This window comes from Mesoplodon mirus, assembly GCF_964341445.2.
Source record: "Mesoplodon mirus genome assembly, chromosome: 20".
Taxonomy (NCBI): Eukaryota; Metazoa; Chordata; class Mammalia; order Artiodactyla; family Ziphiidae; genus Mesoplodon; species Mesoplodon mirus.
This window is the reverse complement of record NC_138996.1, coordinates 18,257,660-18,277,210: the sequence shown is the minus strand read 5'-3', so window position 1 is coordinate 18,277,210 and position 19,551 is coordinate 18,257,660. Positions and strand designations below refer to the sequence as shown.

The window sequence follows — 19,551 nt, the reverse complement described above, 5'->3', positions numbered from 1 at the left end:
TGGGATTGCTGGGTCATATGGTAGAACTATTTTTAGTTTTCTAAGGAACCTCCATACTGTTCTCCATAGTGGCTTTATCCATTTACATTCCCACCAACAGTGCAAGAGGGTTCCTTTTTCTCCACACCCTCTCCAGCATTTATTGTTTGTAGATTTTTTGATGATGCCCATTCTGACTGGTGTGAGGTGATACCTCATTGTAGTTTTGATTTGCATTTCTCTAATGATTAGTGATGTTGAGCATCCTTTCATGTGTTTGTTGGCAATCTGCGTATCTTCTTTGGAGAAATGTCTGTTTAGGTCTTCTGCCCATTTTTGGATTCAGTTGTTTGTTTTTTTGATATTGAGCTGCATGAGCTGCTTGTATATTTTGGAGATTAATCCTTTGTCAGTTGCTTTATTTGCAAATATTTTCTCCCATTCTGAGCATTGTCTTTTTGTCTTCTTTATGGTTTCCTTTGCTGTGCAAAAGGTTTTAAGTTTCATTAGGTCCCATTTGTTTATTTTTATTTCCATTTCTCTAGGAGGTGGGTCAAAAAGGATCTTGCTGTGATTTATGTCATACAGTGTTCTCCCTAGGTCTTCCTCTAAGAGTTTTATAGTGTCTGGCCTTACATTTAGGTCTTTAATCCATTTTGAGTTTATTTTTGTGTATGGTGTTAGGGAGTGTTCTAATATCATTCTTTTACATGCAGCTGTCCAGTTTTCCCAGCACCACTTACTGAAGAGGCTGTCTTTTCTCCATTGTATATTCTTGCCTCCTTTATCAAAGGTAAGGTGACCATATGTGCATGGGTTTATCTCTGGGCTTTCTGTCCTGTTCCATTGATCTATATTTCTGTTTTTGTGCCAGTACCATACTGTCTTGATTACTGTAGCTTTCTAGTATAGTCTGAAGTCAGGGAGTCTGATTCCTCCAGCTCCGTTTTTCTTTCTTAAGATTGCTTTGGCTACTCGGGGTCTTTTGTGTTTCCACACAAATTGTGAAATTTTTTTGCTCTAGTTCTGTGAAAACTGCCATTGGTAGTTTGATAGGGATTGCACTGAACCTGTAGATTGCTTTGGGTAGTAGAGTCATTTTCACAATGTTGATTCTTCCAATCCAAGAACATGGTATATCTCTCTATCTGTTTGTATCATCTTTAATTTCTTTCATCAGTGTCTTATACTTTTCTGCCATACAGGTCTTTCGTCTCCTTAGTTAGGTTTATTCCTACGTATTCTTTTTGTTGCAATGGTAAATGGGAGTGTTTCCTTAATTTCTCTTGCAGATTTTTCGTCATTAGTGTGTAGGAATTCAAGAGATTTCTGTGCATTAATTTTATATCCTGCTACTTTACCAAATTCATTGATTAGCTCTAGCAGTTTTCTGGTAGCATCTTTAGGATTCTCTCTGTATAGTGTCATGTCACCTGCAAACAGTGTCAGTTTTACTTTTTCTTTTCTGATTTAGATTCCTTTTGTTTCTTTTTCTTCTCTGACTGCTGTGGCTAAAACTTCCAAAACTATGTTGAATAATAGTGGTGAGAGTGGACAACCTTGCCTTGTTCCTGATCTTAGTGGAAATGGGTTTTTTTCACCATTGAGAATGATATTGGCTGTGAGTTTGTCATATATGGCCTTTATTATGTTGAGGTATGTTCCCTCTATGCCCACTTTCTGGAGAGTTTTTATCATAAATGGGTGTTGATTTTTGTCGAAAGCTTTTTCTGCATCTATTGAGATGATCATATGGTTTTTATCCTTCAATTTGTTAATATGGTGTATCACATTGATTGATTTGCGTATATTGAAAATAACTTGCATTCCTGGGATAAACCCCACTTGATGATGGTTTATGATCCTTTTAATGTGCTGCTGGATTCTGTTTGCTAGTATTCTGTTGAGGATTTTTGCATCTACGTTCATCAGTGATATTGGCCTGTAGTTTTCCTTTTTTGTAACATCTTTGTCTGGTTTTGGTATCAGGGTGATGGTGGCCTCATAGAATGAGTTTAGGAGTGTTTCTCCCTCTGCTATATTTTGGAAGAGTTTGAGAAGGATAGGAGTTAGCTCTTCTCCAAATTTTTGATACAATTCGCCTGTGAATCCATCTGGTACTGGGCTTTTGTTTGTTGGAAAAATTTTCATCACAGTTTCAATTTCAGTGCTTGTGATTGGTCTATTTATATTTTCTATTTCTTCCTGGTTCAGTCTCGGAAGGTTGTGCTTTTCTAAGAATTTGTCCATTTCTTCCAGGTTGTCCATATTGGCATATAGTTGCTTGTGGTAATCTCTCATGATTCTCTGTGTTTCTGCAGTGTCAGTTGTTACTTCTCCTTTTTCATTTCTAATTCTATTGATTTGAGTCTTCTCCCTTTTTTTTCTTGATGGGTCTGGCTAATGGTTTATCAATTTTGTTGATCTTCTCAAAGAACCAGCTTTAATTTTATTGATCTTTGCTATCATTTCCTTCATTTCTTTTTCATTTATTTCTGGTATGATCTTTATGATTTCTTTCCTTCTGCTAACTTTGGGGGTTTTTTGTTGTTCTTTCTCTAATTGCTTTAGGTGTAAGGTTAGGTTGTTTATTTGAGATGTTTCTTGTTTCTTCAGGTAGGATTGTATTGCTATAAACTTCCCTCTTAGAACTGCTTTTGAGGCATCCCATAGGTTTTGGGTCATCATGTTTTCATTGTCATTTGTTTCTAGGTATTTTTTGATTTCCTCTTTCATTTCTTCAGTGATCTCTTGGTTACTAAGTAGTGTATTGTTTAGCCTCCATGTGTTTGTATTTTTTACAGATTTTTTTTCCTGTAATGATATCTAGTCTCATAGCATTGTGGTCGGAAAAGATACTTGATACAATTTCAATTTTCTTAAATTTACCAAGGCTTGATCTGTGACACAAAGTATGATCTATCCTGGAGAATGTTCCATGAGCACTTGAGAAGAAAGTGTATTGTTGTTTGGGGATGGAATGTCCTATAAATATCAATTAAGTCCATCTTGTTTAATGTATCCTTTAAAGCTTGTTTTTCCTATGCCTATAAGTGGACTATAACCTTTAAAAATTGTGAATCATTGGGCTTCCCTGGTGGCGCAGTGGTTGAGAGTCCGCCTGCCGATGCAGGGGACACGGGTTCATGCCCCAGTCCGGGAGGATCCCACATGCCGCAGAGCAGCTGGGCCCGTGGGCCGTGGCTGCTGGGCCTGCGTGTCCAGAGTCTGTGCTCCGCAACAGGAGAGGCCACAGCAGTAAGAGGCCCGCGTACCGCAAAAAAAAAAAAATTGTGAATCACTGTATTGTACACCTGTAACATATATTATACAGCAACTATACTTCAATAAAAGAAAATAAATAAATAAAAAGAATTAGTAGTATATGTAGTGATAACACACAAATCTGTTCTTGTCTTTCCTAGCAAAATAATGAAGTTTAATGAGTATAACTGGGAATTGCTGAATTTAGGTTTTTTGTGTGACCGGTAGCTAAGGCAAGACTACCACAGGAAATTACTGTTTAGGGAGAGGGAACTTCTGCATGAACCCCCTTTCCTTTGGGAAAAAAAGGTAAAAAAGTAACACCAATTTGTGTCAAGGCTGGTAAAAAGAAAGAATAAAACCCTTTGTTTGTTTTTATTTTTTCTGTCATTTTAATGTAAGATTGACACAGACTGCTACAATATCTGAGATTCCACAGAGAACTACATGCTTCTGTTATTAGAAAACCTTTGCTGAAGCACTTGAACTTCTTAAAAAAATGAATATGGAGGCTTCAAGCATTTTTGTCAGCACACTGCCATTCACAACAACCTTCTAGATACTTATTTTTTACCTTTTCCTAAAAAGGTAGTTCTCACTTACCAGAACCCCACACACCACTGACAGGTTCAAAGCTCCTGAGCTCAGAAGTGATCAAAACACACAGGGAAGTATAATTAGTAGTCCAAAGTTTGGTTTAAATGTTTGAAGAACAGCAAACACCCAATAACACATACCAAATAGATTATTATCGCTTCTATGATGTAATGAATCAACAACTAAAACCACCTAAGACTGAAAATTTCTGTACTCAGTGTCTATTGGTATAAAGCCTTCATTCTTAATGCTTCTTATGGCATCACAGGTGTCAGAAATCACACAATACATTCTCAGCATTCTACAGTAGTCATCACTTTCAAAAACTATAATATACATCTGCATGTTACACAAACATATGATTCTCTAGATAAGCATTTTGTCATATGTGAACTCCTAGCCTCAAATAACAGAACACAAAAAGCTATACAGGACAAAACACCACAGAACTTTTGCATATTCCCTTTCCCCAGTTGTTAGCAAGGGGCACGTTTTATAAGAGAAAGTGATGAAAAATCAGAAGTTTTGCATCCAATGTTTCACCCCAACTTTTTACTTTCTTATCGTCTTCTGGTACCACCATATCCTAGGATGAGAAGAGTAAATTTTATATTAGTTTTTTAAAATGCATTAGAATTGCTTATAAAATTACAACAGTAATACACGTTTATTGTTAGCAAATGGTACAAGACACGAGGGAAGAAGGAGAGAATGAGCTTGCGGACCAGGGCTGCAGGACTCGGTGCATCAACTCCCCACAAGAGCCCTTCCAGCCATCCGATCAGCATCAAGTCTGCTAAATACATACACGCTTGCTGGCAATAACTTTTAGTCAGGAAACCAAAGATGTGTTCTGTGCTGGGGCCAGCGTGGTACAGGCAAGACCCGAAGTCTGAGCCGAACAGGGCAGTGGAGCCTAAGCCAGGCCCTGCCACCTCTCACGACTCCAGCGGTAAACAGAAGTAACATGGGGGAGGGTCACGGACTGTTGATGGTAAAGGTTACCTAGGCACCGCCAGCTCCCCCAGGATGCAAACATGCTAACAGACAGGTTACAAGACCACAGTGTTCCCATCTGGAGACTCAATTTTTCTCAGATCTTCCTGTAGGTTATTTGATAATGTCTTATGATTTTCTTCACATAAGTCCCATACATTTCTAGTTGATATGTACAGTTTCTTACAATTCTTGTTTCCACTGAGAATGAGGTTTCTTTTGTCACATTATGTCCTACGTAGTTACATCTTTATATATCTTCTCAATTATTACCACCTCTTTTTCTCCCCCAAAGCAACCACTATCAACATCTAACACCACAGATTAGTTTTGCTTCTTTTTAAACATGTATATTTACAAAACATCAATGTTGCAATCATATTGTACATATTCTTGTGTGTCTGGCTTCTTTCTTTACATCTGATAAATTTATCCACATTATCACATACAACTATTTACTTACTCTCACTGCTGCACAGTATTCCACTGTATGAATATAACTCAATTTATTCATCCATTTTACTGCTGGAAGATACATGGATTTCTTCCAGTTGAAGGCTATTATGAATAAGGATGCTACAAACATCCTTGTACTTATCTTTAAGTGTAAGAGTCTACGCACTTCTGTTACTATGTATTTGTGAAACTGCTGGATCTTGAGTATGCTTATGTTCAATTTTAGTAAGTAATGCTTAACAGCTTTTCAAAGTGATCATATCAATTCATTCACACCAGCACTATGAGAATTCCATTCTGACATTTTTAAACATATTTAAATATATTTTCTGTCAATTTCAAGAATTATTCATTGTTCTATAACTTCTTCCCTCTGCTGAAGAAGACAAATCCAACCCCAGCAATCTACCACCGCCTCATTATCAACTACCTCCAATTCTCTGCTAATTAGATAGATATTGAACTCCGAATAATTTGTCTTTTTATATTATATCTCTGCTTCTTTACAAAATTTCCTCTTAGCCATTGCAATAAACATATTTTTGATAATGATTTAAAGAATGGCTCAATACCTTTTTATTGAGTTTTACCAAACTGAAAAGTTCAACCTTCTACCTAGAAAATTCCCATTTTAGAGCTTACAGGACCCCTAGAGATTAACCAGAATTAAACATACATGGAAACCAACATCCAGGAAGGGTTTTGTTTTGTTTTGTTTTGTTTTTTGCGGTACGCGGCCTCTCACTGTTGTGGCCTCTCCCATTGCGAAGCACAGGCTCCGGACGCACAGGCTCAGCGGCCACGGCTCACGGGCCCAGCCGCTCCATGGCATGTGGGATCTTCCCGGACTGGGGCACGAACCCACGTCCCCTGCATCGGCAGGTGGACTCTCAACCACTGCACCACCAGGGAAGCCCCAGGAAGGTTTAAGTTAAAACCTTGGTTAGTGACAGACATGAGTCTAAACCAAATTTCTGTTTGAGTTTTAAAGAATAGAAGTGGGAGGAAAGAATAGATCTGAATTATATTTTAATCTCAGTTAATTGTGCAACTAATATTTCTGGTGGGTATACCACATAAAACCATGACTGCTAAATGTATAGTTAATCATCTAAGTTCCAAATTGTTTCTGTACTTTACTGAATAGGAACTTCTTGATTTTTTGCTCTCACCTGATGCTGTTCTGGTTCTTGGCTCTGAGCTTGAACACGATGAATAGCTTCCTGGGTCTCTGCGAAGTGGTGAATAAGCACGACTATTCCACGTGCTGGAGTATGAGGGAGGGTAGGATGGGTAGTACCACGAGTCAGAAAAGGGTGTTGCTGCTCTATAAAGACAAAAGTGTGTCAGGCATTTTTCTTGTGACTATGATTTTTAAATACCCTCCTATTCCTAAACCATCAGAAAACAATTTTTATCAAGTGTTTTTCCCTCAGTGTTCTGATATATTAGGATTAACATAAAATAAACACTGTTTTATATTTCTGCCATTCTTATGGTCATTGCTATGAGGAAAGAAAATGACAGGGAATAAAGGTTCTTTCTTTCTGAATTTGCATTCAAATACAATCTAAACTTAAACTACTATTTAAACTGAAGACATTCCAAAATCTGGTCACAAGCTCTTTCCACCCTTGCTTCTCTCATTCTCCAACCAAACCGGAATGCCAACTGTGCCCCAAATGTTGTGTTCTTTCCTGCCTTCCCAGATGTCAACAGTCTTGCTTCTAACTCATATCTATAAGCATGATATGTGAAAGAAAACAACACATATAATATTGATCAAAGCACAGATGGCATTCTTTCCCATCCCCAGAGAATCTGATTTAATAGGGTAATGTCACCATAATTTATTTTCCTTAACAAAACAAATCCAGTCAAATTGTAAGTAAAACAAAGAAGCCTCTAAAGAAAGGCTGAATTAAAGAGCAGGTGAGATAAATGCAAAGCCTACCTGTTGCTGCCAAACAAATATCCTAATATTCCTCCAGTTCCCAAGCCAGTCCAGAACCCTGGTCCTGAATTTTCATGTCCTTGTTGTCCAGTGAAAGCACTGCCAAAACCAGAAGTTGCACCATGCGGTCCTAAAAATAAAAATGATTATGTATCCTCTCTTAAACCACAGTCTACAGAACTAAAGATAATATGACATTTCAATTGTTTCATCTGTATGCTTTAATACTACTACTCAGGGGACTTCCCTGGTGGCACAGTGGTTAAGAATCCGCCTGCCAATGCAGGGGACCACTCTCTTAATGTTGTCTTTGATGACTAGACATTTTTAATTTAAATAAAGTCTAATTTATCCCTCTTTTCTTTTTGGCTGGTATTTTTTGCATTCTAAGAAAGTTTTGCCTACCGTGACAAATATTTTCCTATGTTTTCTTCTGGAAACTTAATTGTTTTACTTTTATGTTGAGCTCTGTAATGCTCAGTGAATAAAATTTTGTGTGTGGTGTGAGACAGGGTTCAAGGTAAATGCTTATTACCAAATCTGATCAAGCTTGATTGAGATGATCTGCAATCTAATCATGCATCCTTAAAATAGTAATCACAATTAACCTTACAGAGAAACAAAACAGAAGAGGTAAAAGAAGTTGAAAGTAAAAAAATAAGACAAATCTGCTTTGGTGTCCCAATGCAACCATTTTCTATATCAGAAACCAGCACAGGAATTCACTACCTGACTTCTATCCTACTTACTGCCATTGCCTAGGAAAACATACCTGTGAACTCAGACTTAAAGCCTGCAGGAGAGGGTCCTGCAGAGTCGGTGAATCTCTGATAACGATGGGAATATGGAGGATACTCAGAATATGGTGGAGGAGAAACATGACCATCACTAAGGAAGAATTTATAAACTCCAAAGGCAATAGCAAGTAGCACCACGATGGTAAGCACTCCACTGAGGCTACAAGATTCTCGGGAGTACAACTTGTTAAAATAATCAGAGAAGGAGTTAAAGCCATGGTTTTTTCCAGACTCTCTCAATTTCTTCAGGCCAAGTTCCGTGTAATCTAAGTGATACTCCAAGCCACAGGAACCTCTCAGTACATACTGGTCTTCAGAGGATTCATAGCCTTCACAGCTCACCACAGTTTTTCCAAATTTGTACGCGATATCTAAATCGGTCTTACATTCCCACTGTGAAGAAAAGTAGAAACAGGTTATTAGAACCAAAAGATTTTTTTTTCATTTAATATACATTATTTGGGCTAAATAGCTGTCATAAAACAGCAAAATGAAGCAAGGGAATGATGATCAAAATTCAGGACGAGTATTTCTGTGTTGGGGGAGGGCAAACCAGGGGCTTCCAAGATACTTGTGATATTAACATTCTACTTAAGCTAGGTGGTGGGTACATGAGTGCTCATTTTATTACTATTCCTTATTCCTTACATATAGATGTGAAGAATTCTTTTGTACATATTAAGCATTCCTTAATTTTTAATTTTAAGCAAATTTTTTAAATGTCAACTTTTTAACCACTGTTGAAGATGCTTTCTTTAAAAATAGGGGTTTTGGGCCTCCCTGGTGGCGCAGTGGTTGAGAGTCCGCCTGCCGATGCAGGGGATACGGGTTCGTGCCCCGGTCTGGGAGGATCCCATATGCCGCGGAGCGGCTGGGCCCGTGAGCCATGGCCGCTGGGCCTGCGCATCCGGAGCCTGTGCTCCGCAACGGGGGAGGCCACAACAGTGAGAGGCCCGCATACCGCAAAAAGAAAAAAAAAAAAAAAATAGGGGTTTTTTCAATATTAAGGCTCAAATATCAGCATCATATATGAATATCTGGTAGCTATTGATATAACCTTCTGAGAAAAACTTCCTACACAAATTCTATAAAAACCATGGACTACCTTTCCCAGGGTCCAATCCATTAAGTAATTTTCTTAAGTTTTTTAAAAAAGACATTTAGAAAAACTGCAAAAAGAATCTATGCTAGCCTCAAATTTTTCCAGCTTAAAAAAAAAGCCCCCCCCCCAAAAAAAGCCCAGGTCTAGTTTGAATTCTATAACTATTTTGAGCTGAGTAGGTAATATGCTTCTCTAACAACATTAAAAAAGATATAAGCCAAAATAGATCTGATTGGTTCTATTGCTTTTCTCATTTTTGGACAAATTATCTTCCTCTTTCAACCTTCAGGTACACTATATCAGCTTTATTCAGATGTAATTCACATACTAGACATTCACCCATTTCAATGGTTTTTAGTGTATTCACAGAGCTGTGCAACCGTCATCACAATCAATTTTAGAATATTTTCATCGCCCCCAAAAGAAATCTCATCTCCTTTAGCAGTCACCTCCTGTTTCCCCCCAAGTCTCTTAGCTCTAAGCAACCACCAATCTGTCTGCAAGGATTCCCCTACTCTGGACATTTCATGTAAACGGAATCATACAATACATGGTCCTATGTGACTGGCTTCTTTCACCTGGCAGAATGTTTTCAAGGTTCACACATGTTGTAGCATAAATCAGCACTTCATTCCTTTTTGTGGCTAAATAATATTCCATCGTATGGATATACCACATTTTGTTTCTTCATTCATCAATGATGGACGTTTGGGTTGTTTCTACTTTTTGCCTTTTATGAATAACGCTGCTACAACGTTTAGTATGTTTCTGTGTGGACACACATTTTCAAGTCTCTTGGGTACACACCTAGGAGTCGAATGTCTAGGCATTCAGTAACTCTATGTTTAAACCTTTGAGAAACTGCCCGTTTTCCAAGGTGGCTGTGCCATTTCACATCCCTAATGGCAGTGTATGAGGGTCTCTCCACATCCTCACCAACACCTGCTACTACGCCTTTCTGATTACAGGCATCCTGTTGGCTAGGAACTGGTATCTTACTGTGGTTTTGATTTGTATTTCCCTGATGCTGCACACTTTTTCAGCTAATGATGCTGAACATTTTTTCACATGTTTATTGGCCATCTGCATATCTTCTTTGGAGAAATGTCTAGTCAGATGCCTTACCCACTGTTAAATTTGGTTATATGTCTTCTTACTGAGTTGTAATAGTTCTTCATATACTCTGGACACAAGTCCCCAATCAGATATATGACTGCAAAAGCTTTCTCCTATTGTGTGTGTCCTTTTCGCTTTCTTGATGGTGTCTGTTGAAGCCTAAGAGTTTTTAATTTGGATAGTATACAACTTTTCTATTTTGTTGTTATTGTTCTACACTATTCCATTTTTTAAATAATTTTATTTGGAGGAAGATTTATAAGCTTGTTGATTTAGGTAAATAAACTCAATCTCTATCGGTATTTCATGTTAACTGTCATTTCCTTAATAGCATATACTAAAAGTGGCTTCTAATTATTATATTTATACTCTTGAAATTAGAAGAGGCTCTCTTCTGCTACTAAACATAAGTCAATGTATGACATCCTCTATACTTCTTTGCTCATGCCATTCACTCCCTTCTGTATCTCTTCAGCTCTAAAAATGTTATCCTTCCTTACTAACACAGTACATATAATACTTTCTTCTTCAAGTCTTTCCCAACCCCCCAACTGGACGTGACTTTACAATACTTTGTTGGCACGTAGATGTAATGTGAGTGCTTGTCTTATCTATTCTCCTAGGAAGAGAGTTTCTTGGGGGTTGTGACTCCATCATTCATTTTTGTATAATACTGTTTAATATATGTTTAATGAATGACTTTGCCATTAGTATCTTTTTTCCATCAAGACTGAAAAGTAATATAAAAGTAAAAGTAATTTCAGCTTTAACCTGAAGATTCTGTGATTTGGTTAACAAGACTAGGAAAAGATGTTGTGAAATACATATCACCAAGCAAATATGAACTCTCTCCCTGAACTGCATACACTAGGCACAAAGGTTGTATCAAACAAGAATATCACTCTGATGGAAGGGAAAACTATCAAAGCAAGTTTCTGGCCGAATGACCAACCATCTTAAATCCTTTCTGAAAGCAGGCAGAATACAAAGTAGAAATCTATTAGTATTGATTTAAACTGAATTCACTTAAAATCTATTCCATTTCTAAAGGATAATAAATTTTGGAACTTCAAGGAGGTGGTCTATCCTAAGTATAAAATGCCGAAGACCTGAAGACAATAAAGCCCACTGAAGTGCTTTCATTCATAAGTAACCACCCTCAGTTCTAAAACAACTTTTTAAAATCAAGCATTTGAAGCACAATAGGGACACATGAACCCCACCCCCACTTACAATCTACAATTCCTTATCATCTTAACTTTATTTTTAAAGGATAGGTTGGTATTCTTTGAGGAATGACAGAGAAATGACAATCAAAAGAAACCCTCTACCTTTCAAAACAAAAGTTTTGAAAATTTACTAATGTCTTATGAGAAAGTTTTGGTATAAAGGTTACAATGAATATTTCCAGGCTTTAAAATCAGTTCATTTCTTTCAGAGGATGTTTCTTTCAGAGACCGAATCGCTGATTTATATTTGTATATTTTAGGTAACTGGAGATTTCCTATATGTACTTCCCCAAAATACTGAATAATGTCTCAATAAACACTTCACTGAAAAGGATTCCATTTAGACTGCCATCAACATAAAGAGTATTACCTGTACATCATAACCATCCCAGCCTTTGTTCTGACACTGTATGACTTTGGGGGTGTAAGAATCACATCCAGCTGTGCCTCCAACACATTTCAACTGTGGGATCGGATCCAACCTACGGGAAGTAGTATAGCGGTCATAGTGGAGGGTAAGAGCTTTTATATCCCGCAACAATATTCTGTCTGAAACAGTAAGAACACAGATAAACAGATGGTAAACATCTTGTCATATAGAAAGATTCATTCTAGTAAAACTCTTGTCATCGAAAATACTTTCAAAAGTAAGGGTCTTTCTTGCCTTTTGAGGATGACTAAGGAAGAGAAGATGGAACAGTTTCCCAAATCCCAAAGCCATCGCAACAACCTTCAGGCCTTTTGCACAAAAGTCAGAAAGTCACTCCTTTAAGGTCTACCTTCATTTCAGGATTGATGTCCCCTAAACTGCTTCTATATCGTAAGTTCTACATAATTTTTGCAAAATCAGAACCAAAAGTTCATTAATCTGAAATGTTGTACTACTGTATGACAATCGACAATAATATCAATGGTTAATTAAAATAGCAAAACATACATGAATGTTCCTGAAGCGCATTTAATGACTTAAATGTCTGTCAACAGATGAACGGTTTAATAAAATTTTGGCCTATTCACAAAGTGGAATATTCTACAGCAGTTAAAATGAGTGAACTAGAATTCATGTATCAGAATAGAAATAGTAAAAACATTTTAAGCAAAATGCAAGTTGTAGAATGTTTAGTAGGATGGCTTTACATAAACCGCGAAAACTGGCAAAACAGTACTACGTATTGTTAAGGTCTATACGTGTATATACCAGTAGTATGAAAACATGCATAGGAATGACTAAACACCAAATTCAGAGCACCACTGAGGAGAGAGGGAGAGCAGAGACTTTCGCTCTCTATCCCTAATGTTTTATTACTTTGCAGGGGGGGAGGTTTGCTTGCAAATATAGTACAATGTAAAGATTCAATAAAACTGGGTGGTGAGTTTTCATTGTGTACTTCTGTGGTTTAAATATTTTAAATATTTCACAATTTTAAAAATTAAAAAGTTAAACTATTTCACAAATTAAAAATCATATTGACAAAGCAGTTTAAAAAGAAGTCAAAACAAGGAAATTATGGCTGGCATTGATGTATCAATACATAAGTGAATTTTGAAGTGTTATTGGAAAATGAATAGTCTTCCTATTTATCATCCTCAGATTATGATGGAAGATACTGTGGATTGGTTCACTCAACATCCATTTTGCCCTCAAACTGGTATGACTTCTTGCAAAGCTAAAAGACTCCTAAAACCTCTTGCAGCTACAAATCCCAAAAGTGATTTTGGTTCTGTCAACCAGAGGGACTTAAGCGAGATCCGGAGATCAGAGCTTAAACTCAGACTGTGCCCAGGCTAGCAGGCAGTCATGGGGGCTCGGGGTTTTCCTGACACTGTCCAGTGCTCCGTAATTAGCGTCGTGGATGCCAAGAGGCTTGATGTGAGCCATCCAGTGTTCATTGCTGCAGATGTAGCAGACATCACTTTCCACCATTTTGTTAGCACCCAATTCCCTATATTCAACCTGTCAAATTAGCAAAATTTGCTGCCTCTCAAATTCCACTGAAAGTACAATAATTGAATTGTTTTGCCGATGTGAACAAACAAGGTCAGGCAAAACAGAAAAGGAGATGGTAACAGAATTTTGGAAGGTGAAAGCAGATAGACCAATAGTTATGTGACTAGTCCTAAATATAAGTCAAGTGCCAGACCAGCAGGTGGGAAAACTGAGAACCAACCTGACACACATAATGGAATCCCTAAAAGCAACAGGAAATGGCAGCTCTTGAATTGGAGCTGACTAAAGTAAGCACTACAAGGTGAAAGCTGCTTAAGAAGAAGCTACATCCCTAGATGGTCTCCCCAGCTCTTTTCATTCATATATATATATACATACATACACACACATATATACCTACACACATACATACATATACATATTTCACAATTTTTTTTAATCTAAAAGTAACACTTTTTCCTTTTAAAAAGAGAAATCCGTTCTTCCTCCAATTTCACATTTCTGTGATAACCAAAATTAGCAGCCTGGTCAGTACCTTTTTCTTGCTCACACAAACAGATACATATACAGGGGTTGCTTTGATTTTTGTTAGTTTATTTTTATAAAATTGAATCATACAGTGCACATTACTCTTCACATGCTTTTGCACTTAATCAGACATCAAGGATATTCCCTCACGTCAGCAAATACAGATCTTATTTATATTTATTTACCAAAAAAAGAGCTTAATAAATTTGACTAAGCTGAGACTTACTGGTCACCCTTCTCTCATCAAAATACAAGAAAACTAGAAATATAATAATATAAAGTAATATAATAACATATAAAACAGTAAAAAGACAGCTGAAAACCAGTAACAACAAAGAAAGGAAAATTGGGTTACAGCAATCAAAACATATCTGTAATTAAATCTATAATAATGTAAACAGTAACACAGCATTAGGAAAACTGATCATGTGCACAATGTATAAAAATTAATCCCTGATGGTTAAACACCAAAAAACAAAAAACAAATTAAAAGTACTAGAAGAAAACACAAAATGAAAGAATCCTATGTTTATGATCCTGGGATGGGAAAGATCTTAAGACACCAAAAGCAAGACTGACCAGCAAGATAGTGACTATACTTGGCAAATCATGTTCAATCTATGAAAACCCAAGAATCCATAATAGTACTCAAAGGGAAAGCCAAAAATTCACTTGTCTATACTTAAAGTGGCTACCAATTACCTCCTTACTTTGAAAACTAGCAATTAAAGATTTTAAATTAAATGTTTATCCTGACTTTCCACCCAGAACCATAATCTGAAATAGCCTCAGTTGATAAGGCAAATCTCAACTTTACTGAAGAATATCAGTCAGTAAATGCAGAAGAAGTGATAGAATTAGAAAAATCACCATTTTACAACCCCTAAAAAAACAGATTCAGAAAAGGATTAATTAGTTTTAAAATCATTAAGTGAATGGATATTGGTATGGTGCCAAGTAACATTACACGGAGTGCTTTCTAGTCACAAAAGGGGGAAAATGTAACTTCATGGGGGAGAAATAAGCCACTGTAATCCACTAGTCAAACTTAACACTGCTAACGGTATAAAGATCGATATTACACCATCTCCTATAATGTAATCCCCAGAAGTATTTAATATGAATCTAATCAATCCTTTGGACCTAGCATTCAGTTTACTAGAAATACAAGAAAAAAAAAGCTAAAACAATGTCATGAGAAAACAGAATCCAGAATGTAGGATATTCTAAAGGATAACTGGCCCAATCCCTTCAGCAAAGCAGTAGCATGAAAAGAGACCATTCTACATTTTCAAAAGACTAAAGGGATAATTCAGTCAGATGCAATGCCTGGTCCTGGACTGGGCCCTGGTTTGAACAAACTAGACATTTTAGGGACAACTGTGATATCTGGCTATGGAATGAGTAATTAGTTGATATTAAGAAATTAGGGTTAATTTTGTTAGATGTAATGTTATTTTTACTAGGTGGAGAAAAGTTCATTAAAAAAAGTCTTATACTGAAGGATTTAGTTATGGCCTATCATGATGCCTGTAACTTACATTAAAATATATCAACATTTTAAAAAAGAGAGAGTTGAAAGAAAACAGAGAATATAAGATTAATAACTTTCCATCAAAACTTAAAATATTTTCCCCAGAATTCCTCCAGTAGACTGATGAGAATGACTTAGTGTCAAGGGATTCTAATAAAATGAGTATTTGGCTTTTCCAGTATCTATGTGGAGGAAGACAAGGAGAAGAAAGTGGAGAACAGCTTCTGAGTAATCATACAACAATGTCTGTCACACTTGGTACAAAGAGTAGTAGAAATAAACATTTTATTTACAGTTGTTGGACCTACAAAATCCAAGAAAACTTCCCAAAAGACAACTCTGCTATATTAAGAGAATTTGATAAAACGGCTGGATATTTTATCAATTACCCAAAGGCAAAAGATTTTTCTATAATTGTAATGTCCAATTACAAAAGAAAATGTAAAGTCTATCTCAAATTAGTGACAAACCATACATCCATAAAATATCTAGAAATAAACTTAGGGTCAATATGTGATCTATATGATTTACTAAAATTATCTGGCAGAGTAATCGACACATAATAGGTGATCAAGTATGATAAATATTATTGAGAATGTTTAATGAGCCATATACCTGTGTTATCGTTACCATGACTCTACAGCATCTTTCCTCCCTAGAGATCCTAAAGGTTACTATGTTTTGTAACCAGAATACATAATGTTGAAGCCTTAATCCCCAATGCGATGGCATTTGGAGGCAGGTCCTTTGGGAGGTGATTCGTTTTAGATGAGCTCATGAGGATGGAGCCCCAGTGATGGGATTAGTGCCCGTGTAGGAAGAGGAAGAGACCAGGGCCCCCATCCACCCACTCACCCCCACCTACCCCCACCCCGCCCCACCCCCGCTCTTGTTATGTGAGAACATAACAAGAAGACAGTCATCTGCAGAGCAGGAAGAGGGCCCTCTCCAGACACCAAACATGCTCGCACCTTGATCTTAGACTTGCCAGCCTCAGAACGCAAGTAATAAATGCTGCTTACCACCCAGTCTGTGGTATTTTGTGATAGCAGCTCGAACTAAGCCAAGGTCTAAGAACAAAATGCTCACAACCTTACTCCACTAGTACATCAGTCAAGGGTGACACAGAGTTCCCTGAAGTCCAGACTCACAAATCGAAATCCACTTGCAGGTCTCAAACTTAAGATGAACAAAACCAAACTCCCCCAAGCCTGATTCTCCCACAATCCCACATCTCAGGAAACGGTAATTCCATCCTTCTAGTCACTCAAGACCCAAAACCTTCGAGTTATCTTTGTCTTCTCTCCTCCTCTAACCCCTATATCTAATCCCTCAGAGTATCATGTCAGCTCCACCTTCAGAACAGCTGAGAAGCCCACCACTCTCACCAACTGCACTGCTTCCCCCCACACACCCCCCGCCAACCATCACCACTCTCGGGACTTGCTGTACAAGCAGTCCCTTCACTGGCCTCCCAGCTTCCCCCCGCCCACTCTCGCTCCCACAGTCTGTTTCCCACAGAGCAGACAGAATGTGCCTTTAAAACACAGATCATATTAGGGCTTCCCTGGTGGCGCAGTGGTTGAGAGTCCGCCTGCCGACGCAGGGGACACGGGTTCGTGCCCCGGTCCGGGATGATCCCACATGCCGCAGAGCGGCTAGGCCCGTGAGCCATGGCCGCTGAGCCTGCGCATCCGGAGCCTGTGCTCCGCAACGGGACAGGCCACAACAGTGAGAGGCCCGTGTACCACAAAAAAAAAAAGAAAAAAAAAATCATATTAAAAAAATATAGAATAGAATAGAATGGGATAGAATACAGGTCATAGCAGACCCATCCCTTCAGGGTTCTCATCAAATGTCACCTTAACAGTGACTTCTTCCCTGACTAATGTATATTTTGAAAACCCCTGCTTCTGCCTGCACACCCTGTCCTCCTTACCCTGTTTTATCAATGTCCAAACCACTATTCACAATATGACACGCTATTTACCTGATTTGTTTATTTTCTGTTTCTCCTCAATAGGTGTGAACTCCAGGGTGAAACACTGTTTCGTTCACTGCAATATTCCCAACACCCAGAAGAGTGACAAATACAAAGTAGCTCAATAAAGAATTGTGAAAATTTTTAGGTAATCTCTTTAGAAGTCGTACATTTTTTTTTTTTCTGGACAGATTTTTGCTTTATGTTAGCTAAAGACTAAGTGAGCACAACCAAAGTCAAACAAAAGACAAATAAGGGACTAACTACTGCTTGATAAAACTACCTGATAAAATCTAACTCAATAAAATGCCTTCATAAAATAGTTCCTCAAAAGAAATTTAAGTCCCAAGTAGTTTGATTGTGTTTACTCTGCAAAATATTTTTGTGCCTTTTGTTCCAGAACAATAGTTTTATAGAGTAGGTAGACAAAGAGCTACCAGGAAAAGTTTCATCGTTAATTTAAATTTGGCTCCGTTTTTTTATTCCCCTGACTCTTCATCTGTAAACCTCCTCTTTTTTTTTTTTAACCTCCTTTTTTAATTCAAGAATTGATTGAGGGTTCAACTAATGTTTTAATCCAGTTTTTAAACTGTAATTCTGATCAGAGTCTCCTATCTATATAAAACTTCCTAGAAATACATAAGGAAAATATACAGACATTTAAATCCAACTTGGCTTTTTATTAATTAGTAATAAAACATCCACATCAAAGGAGTACTCAAAATCAAGTACTTACAAATAGCACCTTCTCTCTCATTTTAGCATTTAAGAATAAAAAATAAGAAGCTACAGAAATAAATCTGTTGCTTAAGTTCAAAAACACAGGCATTTCCTATCACCAAACCACGACTGCAACATGGGTACACTTTCCATACTTTAACATCTTTACTCCCCAAAACAAAAATGATGTTTTCATTGTTTGAAAGTCGTTTTTTACATCACTCCAACTTAACAGCATGCATCATTTATTAAATGGAAAACTATGTATGTATGTATACATATATATACACACACATATGTATTAATTACATGGAACATTCTCGATCCCATAAAAATTCGTTAGACAATTCTAATAACATAGTGATATGAAAGAACTTTTTTTCCTAGAAATCACTTATCATGTACTATCACACAAAAAAATTTTTTTTAATTCAACAGGAAAAGCTGGTGTAACGCAATGTACGTCACTGTAATGGTCAGAATAAGCAGCGTGAGTTGTGCTCACATAAATAGTACAGTCTATGATTCTGCTAACCTACCTCCAAGGTTTGCAGCCCTGTCCACTAAGTGTGACTCAAGGACTGCCGGTGCCATGCAGCTGCCAGGTACAGCAACAGGCAGCCATGACAACAGTCAGCGACGATGACATCAGACAGTCTTGACAACAAAGCAAGATGCGCAGGTGAGGGTCGAGCTTTCCAGCCAGACCCAGGGGATGAGGGCTGTAGCCCGAGAAAGAAGAAGGTGGGCAAATTCTGGGAGTCCAAGCAAGGGAGAAGGGAACATTAACAACCTAGAGTAGTCCCGCCCCGCCCACTCCCCAACAGTCCACACTCGTCCAGGAGGACGTCTGGGAAGAGCAAAGAGGCCAGGCAGGGCACAAATGAACAGCGAAGAGGATGGAAATGAGGAATTAGGGTAGAAGGGCTCAAGGGGCGGCGAACAGAAATGGTGGAGCCTCTTAGCGCTGCCTGAAGGCAGCAGGAAGGGGGGAGTGAAGGCAGCACTCACCAGGGTCTTTCCAGCCCCGGGCAGAGCCCGCGATCAGCAGAAGCAAAAGGAGGCTGAACAGAGCGCAGCGTCCAGCCGCTTCCGGCCCGCCGGCCGCCACCATGGCGCTCGGTGAAGATGGCGCGCAGCTGCCGGGAGCTCGCGGGCCGGAACCCTGGCTACGGAAGGCCACGCACTGTTAAGCACCGACGCCGGCAGCTTCCGCCGCGGAAAAAGAAGGTCTACCGCAGGGGCCCTGCTGCAGGGAAGGTCCGTGCGCCAGTCTGACGTCACTACAGCGGCGGCGAGAGGGGGAACTGGAGTGGTCGCTGCTGTCCCCGCCCCTGGGGCCCAGCGCGG

The 19,551-nt window shown here is 38.3% G+C and overlaps 1 protein-coding gene across 1 annotated transcript; it reads right to left on the bottom strand.

The window, feature by feature from the left end:
• Positions 1 to 3,568: 3,568 nt before the first annotated feature.
• Positions 3,569 to 19,383, bottom strand: SARAF (store-operated calcium entry associated regulatory factor). Its single transcript, XM_082608858.1, has 6 exons — positions 19,213 to 19,383; positions 11,861 to 12,039; positions 8,019 to 8,436; positions 7,247 to 7,376; positions 6,465 to 6,619; positions 3,569 to 4,426 (listed from the first exon to the last, which is right to left on the bottom strand). Exons 1-6 carry the CDS (start codon positions 19,313 to 19,315, stop codon positions 4,401 to 4,403), a joined length of 1,011 nt encoding a protein of 336 aa, XP_082464984.1. The 5' UTR covers positions 19,316 to 19,383; the 3' UTR covers positions 3,569 to 4,400.
• Between the last annotated feature and the right edge of the window lie 168 nt (positions 19,384 to 19,551).